General features: G+C 37.0%; 2 protein-coding genes and 1 pseudogene across 4 annotated transcripts; 1 reads left to right on the top strand and 2 right to left on the bottom strand.

The window, feature by feature from the left end:
* The first annotated feature begins 3,012 nt into the window (after window positions 1-3,012).
* LOC116131197 (glutamic acid-rich protein) lies at window positions 3,013-4,976 on the top strand. 2 transcript variants are annotated; one of them, XM_031416851.1, is made up of 5 exons: window positions 3,013-3,214; window positions 3,294-3,355; window positions 3,477-3,676; window positions 4,496-4,625; window positions 4,706-4,976. In XM_031416851.1, the coding sequence occupies exons 1-5, from the start codon at window positions 3,064-3,066 to the stop codon at window positions 4,832-4,834; spliced, it is 672 nt and encodes a 223-aa protein (XP_031272711.1). In that variant the 5' UTR covers window positions 3,013-3,063; the 3' UTR covers window positions 4,835-4,976. The 2 variants fall into 2 exon arrangements, with proteins under 2 accessions (XP_031272711.1, XP_031272705.1); XM_031416845.1 differs by having other exon boundaries at window positions 3,474-3,676.
* A 612-nt stretch (window positions 4,977-5,588) lies between these two features.
* LOC116131153 (cytochrome P450 704C1-like) lies at window positions 5,589-7,927 on the bottom strand. Of its 2 annotated transcripts, none has more exons than XM_031416799.1 (6): window positions 7,584-7,927; window positions 7,200-7,415; window positions 6,830-7,120; window positions 6,418-6,741; window positions 5,961-6,164; window positions 5,589-5,873 (listed from the first exon to the last, which is right to left on the bottom strand). In XM_031416799.1, the coding sequence occupies exons 1-6, from the start codon at window positions 7,875-7,877 to the stop codon at window positions 5,685-5,687; spliced, it is 1,518 nt and encodes a 505-aa protein (XP_031272659.1). In that variant the 5' UTR covers window positions 7,878-7,927; the 3' UTR covers window positions 5,589-5,684. The 2 variants fall into 2 exon arrangements, with proteins under 2 accessions (XP_031272659.1, XP_031272664.1); XM_031416804.1 differs by having other exon boundaries at window positions 6,418-6,738.
* A 2,054-nt stretch (window positions 7,928-9,981) lies between these two features.
* On the bottom strand, window positions 9,982-11,334 carry LOC116131142 (annotated as a pseudogene).
* Between the last annotated feature and the right edge of the window lie 1,404 nt (window positions 11,335-12,738).

The following is a 12,738-nucleotide window of genomic DNA, read 5'->3' as shown; positions in this document are numbered from 1 at the left end:
CTCCACCGTATTAATGCTTATCTTCTTGGGTCAAATTTAATTCATTTTTCATCTTAGATTTGCAGTATGAAATCCATGGCTAGCTAAGGTTAATTTTTTGTTCTTTTAAAGAACATCATGAAATCCACGCTTCCTTTGGTAGGGGTGTTCAAAGAAATGGAAAAACTAAACCGAACTGAACTTTTGGTTATCCGATAAATCGATTTAGTTTCAGTTCAAAGAAATAAAAATACCAAATTTTTTATTCTGTTATCGGTTTCGAAGGATATGGGAAACGGTTAACTGAAACTGGTTTTACCAACCAGTTTATTATAAAAAATATTAAATTAAAATATAAAAAAATCCTGTTTATTATAAATATTAAATTAAAAAATGTACAAAATATAAAATATTAAGTGTTGGTCATGCCGACTGAAATCAAGCCCGATTCAAGAAGCTCGACAAAATCTGCATTCGACGCACAACCTACGAAGTTCGAGCTTGACATCAAATTGAGCAATTAGTCTTCGAAGCTTGAAACGAGTACTGAACACTAGGGGTAAGATGTTGTGTGTGATTTTTTCATCAAGCTCGGAGAAGTTATAGCCCGACCCAGAACCAGTTCGGCTCAAACGATTGTTCGACCCAACATAAGCTTGTCGAGACATAGCTTAACCCAACATAAGCTAGTCGCAACCAATCTCGACAATTGTTCAAACAAATCACAGATAAACTTAGATTCTGAATATTTTGGAAGGGATCAGATCAACAACAATGATGGTGCAATCTCAACACTCAATCGTGAGGATATTGGAGTCTGGAGATACATTCCACTCTTGATTGTAATCCTTTTATTTTTGCTCTTTTCTTTGTACAAAATTTGTATATAAACCCCTTCCAATAATGGAAAAAAGGTTAGCAAATTAGTCTAAATACTATATTGATTTCTTGTAAGCTCACAAAGCAAAATAATAAAACAATGGACGTAGGCTCAAGATCATAATTTGTCAAACCACTTTAAAGAGCCTATTGTGTTATTTACATTACTGCATTCATTTTTATATTTTGCTGATTGTCATTAATCACGCACACACTCGTTCAAATTCCACCAAGGTCAATTGGATTACTTTAGTTGCTATCAATCTCATATCAACAACCGTTTTTGGTTAACCAAGAAATCGGTTTTCCCTTTAACCAGTTTGATTTCGGTTTAAGAAAATTCCTGAACTAAAAAACTGATTCGGTTCACAAAATCAGTTAACCGATCTTGAATACCCCTAAGACCTTTGCAGCATGTTAAATTTTTTTTTTTTTTTTTTTTGTCCGAAACCCATACACGATGGCTACTCTTCCCTCGATAAAGATTTGCACACCAATTACTTATTGGTGGAATCCATGGAGCCAAGCCCAGATCATTCATCATTGGGNTAATTAATTTCATTATTTTAAATACAAATAATATTTTATTTTATTCTAAAATTACCCATATTTTATAATTTTCTTGATAAAACTCAATTAAATTTATTTTTTTAGCTCCACCGTATTAATGCTTTTCTTCTTCGGTCAAATTTAATTCATTTTTCATCTTAGATTTGCAGTATGAAATCCATTGCTAACTAAGGTTAATTTTTTCTTCTTTTAAAGAACATCATGAAATCCATGCTTCCTTTGCTAGGGGTGTTCAAAGAAATGCAGAAACTAAACCGAACCGAACTTTTGGTCATCCGAAAAATCGGTTCAGTTTCACTTCAAAGAAATAAAAATACCAAATTTTCAGTTCGGTTATCAATTTGGAAGGATATGGGAAACAGTTAACCGAAACTGGTTTTACCAACAAGTTTATTATAAAAAATATTAAATTAAAATATAAAAAAATCTGGTTTATTATAAATATTAAATTAAAAATATATAAAATATTAAGTGTTGGTCATGCCGATTGAAATCAAGCTCGATTCAAGAAGCTTTACAAAATTTGCATTCGACGCACAACCTACGAAGTTGAGCTTGACATCAAATTGAGCAATTAGTCTTCGAAACTTGAAACGAGCACTGAACACTAGGGGTAAGATGTTGTATGTGATTTTTTTATCAAGCTCGGAGAAGTTAAAGTTCTACGAGGTTATAGCCCGACCTAGAACCAGTTCGGTTTAAACGATTGTTCGACCCAGTATAAGCTTGTCGAGACATAGCTTAACCCAGCATAAGTTAGTCGCAACCAATCTCGACAATTGTTCAAACAAATCATAGATAAACTTAGATCTTGAATATTTCGGAAGAGATCAGGTCGACAACAATGATGGTGCAATCTTAGCACACAATTGTGAGGATATCGGAGTTACATTCCACTTTTGATTGTAATCCCTTTATTTTTGCTTTTTCTTTTGTACAAAACTTGTATATAAACCATTTTCAACAATGGAAAAAATGTTAGCAAATTAGTCTAGACACTATATTGATTTCTTGTAAGCTCTCAAAGCAAAATAAGAAAAACAATGGATGTAGGCTCAAAATCATAACTTGTCGAACCACTTTAAAAAGCTTATTGTGTTATTTACATTACTGCATTCATTTTTATATTTTGCTAGTTGTCATTAATTACGCACACACCCGTTTTGATTTTGCCAAGATCAATTGGATTACTTTAGTTGGTGTCAATCTTGTATCAACAACCGTTTTTGGTTAACCAAGAAACCGGTTTTCCCTTTAACCGGTTTGATTTCGGTTCAAAAAAATTCTTGAATCAAAAAACCGATTCGGTTCACAAAATCAATTAACCGGTTTTGAACAACCCTCAAACCTTTTGCAATATGTTAAATTTTTTTTTTTTTCCGGAACCCCATACACGATGGCTACTCTTCCCTCGATAAAGATTTACACACCAATTACTTATTGGTGGAATCCATGGAGCCAAGCCCAGATCATTCATCATTGGGCCGTTCTGGGGTCAGACTAGCCCGTTTGACTTGTTTTCGGGAATGACATTTTTTTTCCCTTTGGAACTGGGTGTAGTAACTAGTAACTGGTAGTATTGTAATTACTTACTAGGTTTGTGTTGAGGTCTGAGGGGATTTAGAAAAAAGAGAGATGGGAGGCAAAGGAAGAAGAAGAAGAGAGAAGAACTACAGAGCAGCGCATGGAGGTCCCACCCGACTCCCACCTCCACCTGATCCCTCCCAAGTCGACGCTTTACCTTCAAAACTCCGCAAGCTAATCTCTTTCACTTCTACTCATCAAGGTTGCTTACCCTTTCTTTTCAACTTCTCTTTCTAAAAGCACTTTGCAATTACGTTTACTAATAATTTAATGTTTTTCAGATTCTAACAAGGTTTCAAAGGACGACTATACGAATTTAAAAGTAGACGCTGATGCGGACAAAGTTAGTTCCGACCTGCTCTGCTACTCTAATTTATATGGATGAATGTATAAACTTTGTTTTGATTTTTATTTTTTTCGCTGCCCGTGATGTGTTATGATGAACTAAAATTAATGTGTAGAAGGGCCTTCTGGAGAAAAAAAGGAAATTGGAAGCAACTGGAATCGAAGATGGAGATGCAGATAGCGTTGATGAAATGCCGCAGAATAGCAAAAATGAAAAGGGAAAGAAAAAAAGAAAGAGGAAGGAGATAAAGGACCTGCGATTTGAGACTGAAATAGGGAATTTGGCTACCCGTTCTAAAAGAAAAGAGCGCAAGAAAAAGTACGCACTTCTTACTCTTTATTTTCTTTGATATGATTATGATGATGCTTGATGCTGCCTGTAATCAGTTGCATCTTGTAGTTGTTGGAATGGTTTCCATTGACTTTAATATGCTAAAGATAGTCTAAATTTGATATGAAAGGTGACATTGTCGCTTTGAAAATTTCTTTAGAATTGAATGTGGTTTGTTTTTGGCATCCAACAATTATAGCATCTGCATGAATGCTTGACCTTATTGACTGCAAACTACTAAAAGTTTTAACTACTGGCACAATTTAAGCATATTAAATACTTTATGAGTTCCAGGCCTTAATGGAGGATTCATGTGACCAACTTCGTGTAGGAGGATTCATACACCCAAATGAAGTATAGTGATGCCGAAGGATTCATTTGACCAACTTCATATAGATGAAATTTAGAGTTAGCTTACCCCAAGTTGAATTTGTGAACTTCCCACCCCTCTTTTGAACTAGAATTAATAAAGAAACACTTGATGCAATAGTTTTGACTTTTGTACCCCGTGCCACTTATGAGGACAATATGTTTAGTCTGTGGAACTTAAGTACCTAGTTTGTGATGTGGAGAGACAAATATGAGATGGTAACTGATGGTAAAAACGAAAAGATGGAAAATATTATTCTTTGATGTAGCTGAAAATAATTGATCATAGCCATTTGACATCTTCAAAATGCTTGAGCAGTTTCATGTGTCATTCATCTCAACAAATAATCTGGGTGAATGCAAAAGTGATTTTCTGATGCAGACCTCCTTTTGCATGCTGCATTGTCAAACAGTTAATAATTATGTTGATTCATTTAGGTATTTAGAAGAAAAGAAAAAGAAACACAAGAAAGCTAAAACAGAGGAGGAGCTGGACTTCCCCGGATGTGAGAATATAAAATTCGGAGATGTGGTTGAAGCTCCGCCGAAATTGCTTGCAGTTCCTAAGGTAGTATCATTGGTATTTGATTAATAACTCGAATAACAGTTCTCCTTCAATTTAATGAGAATTTTCTGATCTTTCTGCAGGCAGTGAAGATTGATGCTTCGAAAGAGAGGTTACGTTTGCAGGCAATTGAGTCTTACAGAAATCGCAAAGGATGGAACTCAAGACCAGGGCTTCAGCTTCCTCCATTGACCACATCACAGTCATTATAGTTGGTATCAGCTTAATGCATATGCAACTTATTGCCAAACGTTTTTTCCCTTTTTCCTGCTTCTGTGACTTGATGGCTTTCATCTGTAAGATAGATTGTAGTTGATGGTTCGCAATGAGAAAAAGACAAACGATATATTGATTTCATTATATTGAGAAAATAGTAGAATTTATTGAGTTTTGTTTTCAAGGGTACTGGTGGTTATTATTATAGTTTAAAATTTAAATAGGCCCAGTACACCCGCTAACTATTCATTAGTCTTTTTGTGGCTAGAGGCATTGAATGGAGATAAATTTCATCCATTAAAATAAAAAGAAATCTTTATTTCGATGTTGCATTATGTGATTTTGTGTTTTACGTCCCTCTCTGAAGAGCTGTCTCTGGATCAAGACTAAACTTGGATCCAAAGCATTTGCCTTTTACTGCTAATTGCTTTTAGAGATTAGAATTTAGAATACGTGTGCAACCTCATTACTGGTTGTGAAATTATGTATAAAGGCCTCTATTTTGCTTTAGGGACAGTTTAGTAGGATTGCTAAAAAATTATAGTTAAGCATATTCAATCGGCAGAATCCAAATCAAAAAGGGGTTAGATCTTTAAGATTTAAGACCCATGATTAACCTCAGCTTTAAGATGCTGATAAAAGTGGGTCATGTAGAGGAAAGAAAAACACATAAAAGAGCGCGAATAAAGTGGGTAATAAAAGAACAGCGCGTAAATAAAGTGCGTCATGAAAGGGCACCACCAAATCTGCTAAGCATAAAGAAGCTGTAGTATCAGCTAATAAAAGCTTTTGATTATTTGCAGACTTTATGTCCATTGCTTAATATACAATAGAATAGATACAAAGTTAACTTCCACGTCTTTGGAGGATTCGAACATGGAGGCCTCCATCCATGTGAAGATTAATCATTGTCCTGTAATTGATAATTGCCTTCTCATTGCTCAATTTGAACTCGAAAAAGTGTAACAGGACTGCTGAGAAGATCTTCATCTGCCTATACGCGAATTCCTTCCCGAGACAAATTCTTGGACCCGCCTGTTAACCACCAAAAAATTTAGTTTAGTTTCTACAGCAAAATCAGACTCACCACTAGTAAACCATTCCATCACACATTCTGCTGACCTGGAAGGCTGTAAATTTGAAAGGGCTCTCTTTCTGAAATATTCCATTCTCATCTAACCATCTCTCCGGTTTGAATTCTTCTGCATCATCACCCCAAATGAATTTCATCCTGCCCATTGCATAAGGTTGGTAAGCTACCATATCACCTTTACTCACATTGAACCCATCTGGCAAAGTATCATCGGCAAAGCATATCTTCGCGTCCTGCAAACAAAACAAATTTAAAGGTAACTTTGAAATATGAAAATTGATTCGATTTGGAAACATTATGGTATTAATTGGCTCTTAACCAAATTTTGGAATGTTAATAAGGATGGTAACAATAATATTAACGCCAATAAAGGAGAAAAGGATAATCATTTTTCTTTCTAGGAGAAATAAGATTACCAAAAGCATATGGTGGGATTGGATATAAGTAATACATAGCAATAATATAAGTGGTCAGAATTTTATTTACCACTGGAACAGCAGGATACAGTCTAAGGGTTTCAGTTATAGCTGCATGAAGATAATACATCTGTTCTTGAGATTCTTCAGTAATACTGTCCGCAAACTCAGCAAAGTTTGTATTGTCCTTAACGTTTGTAGCTTCTTTCACTTCTTGTGCAACTTTTTCCTGCACAGCAGGATGCTTGCAGAGCATGTAAATAAACCACGAAAGTGTGGTTGCTGTTGTGTCTTTGCCAGCAATTATGAAGTTTAGAATTATATCTCGCAGATACTTTGGATCAGTCTCAGTTACTTGAAGAAACCTTGATAGAATGTCTTCTTTCTTCATCTGCTTCACCATATACAACATGTTCATACCACAGCTCTATATATCATAACACTTCACATTAAAAACATAAACTGTCAGTTAGCTGACTTACAGAAGAATCATCTTGTGGGTTGCTCATTTGTTCAATCTTGTTACGAATTAGCTTGTATACGAAAGTGTCAACCACTTCAATTTTTTTCTTTAATGTAGCTTCTGATCCAATATTAAGAAACTTCTTGATCTTCCATGAAACATCAACGTATCGAAAGAGGGTCATTGCACTTGCATCATCAAAAGCAGTGCTGAAATGGTCGCCTTCTTCGCTTGATCCACACATGCTGTCTAATTCAACTCCAAAAGCAACTTTGAATATAGAATCTAAGGTCGATTTCATAAACAGAACCTGAATGAATATTTTATATTCAGTTTATATTCTACATCAAAAGGCAAGTCAAAATCTGCGTATGAACATTGAAACTCACTTGCATGTCCATTATCTGATTGGAATTTGCAGCTTCAAACAGAATCTGAGCAAGTTTTGCGACATTTCTCTTGAAAACAACACTGCTAAAGTCTCTCAGAACTTTTGTTGAGAACTCATAGCTAGATAACTTTCGCTGTTGACGCCACTTATCACCATCAACTGTGAAAATTCCATCCCCTAGTAAATCCCTAAGAATTTCGTAATTATACCAGCCCTGCACAAAGGATTGATTACAGAAGCAAAATTTATATAAATCTAGAGCGTTGTATCTGTTTTGAACCTTCTTTTGTAGTAAATAATGAACGCCCATATGTTAATTAGAATTGAAAATCTTAAAAATCAACAGATACATACTTGATGCAGAGTCAAGAAAATAGCTTACCTTGCCATAATTTTCGAAGTTAGTTTTAAGAATATATTCAACATTGGGAGGATAAGCAGTGTAAACCTCATTTCTAAAAGGGGAAATCAACCTGTAAGTCTTATGTTTGGTAGCAAGATCAGTCATATAATGATGCAATCTGTTGAAGTTGAGGAGCTGATTGAATACTGTGCCACCAATTGGATGATACTTCTTCTTTTGCTTCAATTTTCTACCCAGAATTCCAACAGTAAGAACTCCCAGAATTATAGCTAAAGCTGTGATGGAAAGAGGGCTACCCAGGAAGAAATCCATGGAAACCTTGCTCACTAAATGAAGATGATGGATAACGCTTTTCAACTGTTTTCTAAGCATGCGTAAATGGTTTCGAGTTTGATTTATCTAGGTTGATAATTGGGAAGAATTTATCCGGTTATATTTTAAGATCTCAAAATATTAATCCAGGTAGGTGGAAATTGTATTAATTCAGGTAGCTGGAAATTGAATTCAATCCCTTGTTCAAAAAAAAAAATTCAGTTGTGGCACTGGCTCTTGACATTTAGTTATTAACTGTAGGGAGAACGACTTACACATACCTAAGGTTTATCGTAATGATAAGTTGATATCCAAAAAGTTTTAAAATGATAAATAGGTATTTTCCGTCATGTTCTGTTAGTAATTTCTGTTTATTACTGTTAGTAGAGTGAAAAGACTAAATGCCCTTAAAGTTTGAATTTTAGTTTTTTTATAAATTTAAAAATTTCTAAAAAAACCCTTAAGTTTACAAATTTAACTAAATACCCCAATATTAAAAATTTTGTAAAATAACAAAAAACACCCCCACCCGCAAGTGCCAGATTCCCGCCACCACCGCCGGTATCTGGCCGGAAAGTTACGTTACGACACAGACCCGCGGATCTGTGTCGTAACGCGTCGATCTGGCCTTTTCTAGCCAGATCCTGGCTGATCTGCCGGAAAAGGTCAGATCTATGGCTAGATCTGGCCGTCACGCCGCAAAACTCCATCTGCGGCTTCGACGCCAGATCTGGCATTAGATCTGGCCTTTTTCGGCCAGATCAGCCACGATCTGGCCGGAAAAGGCCAGATCTGGCTGCTGCTTCGACGGCCAATCTTGCCTTTTCGGCCAGATCTGTGGCGGATCTGACCGGAAAAGGCAAGATCGGCATGTTACGACCCAGATCAGATGGATCTGTGTCGTAATGCAATTTTCCGCCAATTCCGCGATGGGGCCGGAATCTGGCACTAGGGGTGGTGGGATTGGTGTTTTTGTCATTTAACAAACTTTTTATATATGGGGGTGTTTAATTAAATTAGCAAACCTAGGGGGTTTTTTATAAATTTTTAAATTTATAAAAAACTAAAATTGAAACTTTGAAGGGTATTTTAGTCTTTTCACTATTAATAAACAAAAATCACTAACAGAACATGACAGAAGGTACTTATTTGTCGTTTCAAAATCTTTTGGGTATCAACTATCGTTACGGTAAATTTTGGGTATGCACAAGTCGTTTGGCCTTAACTGTACTTTTAAGATTTAATTACGTGGATCCCTTCCATGATTTAAGAATGATATAACACGTGTCTGAACAGTCAGAAAAATATCTAAATTCAATTTATGATACAGTGAGGTAGCGTGTATACAAATTAATGTGATCTGTCGTGCCGTGTTAAATCGTGCTGGATCCCGTGGTCGTAACTCAATATCATAGGCAAACGAGATATTAGTAAATTAAGTCAACCACAATCCATGGGCCATAATGTGTCAAGTTGAAATAGATTTAACCATAAAATTATTACAGTATCTTTCTAGATTTGATACATTCAAATCCATCAACTTCTCCTTTTAATCGCGCGAAGATGGAGGCTTCCATCAATGTGAAGTGTGAACATTGTCTTATAAGTTGTGATTTTGGCGTCATCAGCTAATTTGAAACGGAAGAAGCGAAGAAGGGCCATTGATATTATCTTCATTTGCCGGTAAGCGAAACCTTTCCCTAGACAAATTCGAGGACCACCCTGTAAAAATAGAAAGAATTATATATATATATATATATATATATATTAAAGTTTGTTTGACCAGATCACATATATTGTAATAACCAAGAAACTAGGGAACTTAATATAATACGAACATGAAAAGAGACAAATTTGAAAGGTGATTGGGGTTGAAAAATTCCATTCTGAATCCATCTTTCAGGACGAAATTCCTCAGCATCATCTCCCCATATATAAGGCATTCTAGCCATGGCATATGCCGTGTAGTAAACTCCATCTCCTTTTTTAACTCTAAACCCATCAGGAAGGACATCATCAATTTCTGCACATTTTCCATCCTGATATAGCAAACATACAAGATTATTGTCTAGAGAAAACTTATGGTAAAAACCTGTAGTCAAATTTATGTATGAAAATAAAATTTTACCAGGGGAACGGCAGGGTATAGCCTCATGGTCTCTGCCAATGCTGCATGAAGATATTGCATTCTTTCAATTGTTTCTTCCGTAATAGTTGCCACAAAATCGTCAGGGTTGGTGACTTCGTATCCTTCATTCTCGGTGATGTCTCTCACTTCTTGTACAATCTTTTCCTGTACAGAAGGATTCTTGCAGAGCATGTAGAAGAACCAGGAAAGAGTGGTGCCACTAGGATCTTTGCTAGCGCATATAAAATTCAATATAATATCCCTTAGATATTTATCGTTCATTTTCTCCGGATCTTCTTCACTCGCCACCAAAAATCTTGAAAGTAAGTCTCCTTTTTGATTCTTTACATTAAAAACATAAAACAAAATTTAGAAGGAATTACTTTAATGCCTAAAACTCATAGTATTAGAAGCACACTAAATAACGCTTACATAATCTTGTTGTACGGCGAGAAGATTCCTATTTTCGTTAATGAGTTTGTTCACAAACCCATCAATAACTTTAAGATTATCACTAATAGAAGCTTCAGAACCGATATTGAGAAGCTTTTTTAGCTGCCAGAATGGATCTTTGTATCGTCCATATACTAAAGCATTTGATTCGTCAAAGGCTTTCATGAATATAGTCCCCTCTTTGCTTGACCCATCCAAGCAATTCAAATCCACTCCGAATGCGACTTTAAATATCGAGTCCAAAGTGAACTTCATCATCATATCCTGCAAAAGAAAAAATATTGTTATAGAATTAATTAGGTAGTCATGTGCAATCAAATATTATGAAGAAAACATATAGATAAGATTACTTACTTGCATATCAAAGATCCCACCCGCAATAGCAAATTCCGAAACTGCATTGACCACCTTCACAGTGTTTGTTTTAAACACAGAAGAACTGAAATCTTGAAGATCTCTGGTTGAGAACTAATGGCTAGCCAACATCCTCTGCTGCCCCCACTTTTCTCCATCCACGTTAAATATCCCTTGGCCAAAAAGATCTTTCATAACAAGTTGATTATACCCACCTTTTGAATATTTATCAAATTTCTCTTGTAGTACATGTTCTATGTTCCTAACGTCGGTCGTGTAGATTTGGCTTGCTGCCGGAGCAAGAAAGCGAAAAGTTGGTTGTTTTCTGGCAACTTGAGTGTGGTAGTCATAAAGTCTGTTGTAATAGAAGAGCTTGTGAAAGACTGTACCGTATACTGGTGCATAACTAGGGTCTCTGAAAGATTTGCCATAATAGGATTTGATTATGAGATAAGAGAAGCGTAAAAGGAGAGAGAGAATTGACAATGCAATGAAGGCAAAGATAGCAAGGATGATACCCATTTTTTTCTTTTTCCAGTTGTGAATGAGATGAGATGGATGATCTTGGTTATATATGGAGCTGGTTCTAACTCACCTTGGTAATCCACATGTATCGTAACTTAGCTATTAAGTTAAAACCTGGATTATTGATACTCTCCATGTGTTACAACAAGATCAAGAGCATCTTGAAGTTGGCTAAGTAACATTCTATAAAAGAGGAGAGCGAATACATAACGGGACTAAACATACTGTTATGCCCGGGAAAATAAAGGGCTGACATGGGAAAGTCACGTTAAGGGTGACCTGCTCCCGTCAGGGCAACACGCACACGTCAGACCTGCAAAATAATATGGAGCTCACACGCGTCCATTCCTCTGCAGCAAGTCGTGCGAAGTCAGCTTGGAAAAAGGAAAATGGGACGAAAAGCCGGATTATATCCTGACAATCACACCAACCCATGGATTTAATGATGATTACACGCTTCAGTTTGAAATAAAAGGAAGAAGACCCCTCCATTAGGGGGATTCGGCCATTCTTTACAGGAAACAACTCTCTCTCTCTTGTAAAAGAAAACCATTACTTTCATAACTCTCATGTACGTCAGTCCGCCTCGCGACCTGACCCACACTATATCAATACAATCAGTGGACGTAGGACTTTCTACCTTAGCATCCGAACCACTATAAAGTCTTCTTTGCATTTATTCCACTTGATATATCCATTATCACGTGTATTAATTCATCAATAGTGATACCCACGTGACAATTGGTTGGTGCCGAAAACGAGCATCAACAGTTTGGCGCTAGAAGGAGGGGCTGATTTAGCGTCTACCCTCCAGGAGAATCTTTGACCTACTGGTCTTCACTACTACATAGCCCACCAATCTGAACCTGAGCAGGGGAACCAACAGCTGAAGGAGTCCCCCCAGCCCGAGGGACACCCCTTCCACCAACCTCCAGTTTCGCAAAATGCTGTTGAATACCCCAGCAGCTCTGCAACGGACCCTGCCATCAAAGCTACCTGGAGAGGTTCGACCAATACTTTCCAATGGTCAACCAGAGGTTGGACCATCTGGACCAAGGCATGTCATCTACGACAGCCGAGCGGTACAACCGCCAAAACGCCTGCAGGTCGCGCGAAAGCGCGGCAAAGGGCGATAGCCCGTGCCGCGAGCACTGCAGCGCGTAAACGCAAGGGTAAGCAAGTGGCAAAAAGTAAGCCTACGGCGCTCCAAGGGCTACGAATACAAAAGGCGCCCCGAGCAGGGTGTCGGCAAAGCTGAGACTCGGTGAAAAAGTGATCTCGAGCTGTCCCATACCACGTCGCAAGCAACCCGACCGAAAATGTAGGGCCGATGATTCCGATCACCACCACAGAACGATCCCGATCGTTCTCATCGGGTGGCCTCCATACCTCGCGGGCGGT

Source organism: Pistacia vera, unplaced genomic scaffold (assembly GCF_008641045.1).
Source record: "Pistacia vera cultivar Batoury unplaced genomic scaffold, PisVer_v2 Contig1066, whole genome shotgun sequence".
NCBI lineage: Eukaryota > Viridiplantae > Streptophyta > Magnoliopsida > Sapindales > Anacardiaceae > Pistacia > Pistacia vera.
This window is presented reverse-complemented; position numbering and strand designations above follow the sequence as displayed.

Excerpts from the sequence above, each read along its gene's own strand:
- LOC116131197 (XM_031416845.1), top strand. The coding sequence starts at position 3,064 with ATGGGAGGCAAAGGAAGAAGAAGAAGAGAGAAGAACTACAGAGCAGCG. Across the intron at positions 3,215-3,293 it reads TTTCACTTCTACTCATCAAG|ATTCTAACAAGGTTTCAAAG; the intron begins GTTGCTTACCCT and ends AATGTTTTTCAG. Across the intron at positions 3,356-3,473 it reads TAGACGCTGATGCGGACAAA|AAGGGCCTTCTGGAGAAAAA; the intron begins GTTAGTTCCGAC and ends ATTAATGTGTAG.
- LOC116131153 (XM_031416799.1), bottom strand. The coding sequence starts at position 7,877 with ATGGATTTCTTCCTGGGTAGCCCTCTTTCCATCACAGCTTTAGCTATA. Across the intron at positions 7,416-7,583 it reads ACTTCGAAAATTATGGCAAG|GGCTGGTATAATTACGAAAT; the intron begins GTAAGCTATTTT and ends TCCTTTGTGCAG. Across the intron at positions 7,121-7,199 it reads ATCAGATAATGGACATGCAA|GTTCTGTTTATGAAATCGAC; the intron begins GTGAGTTTCAAT and ends ATATTCATTCAG.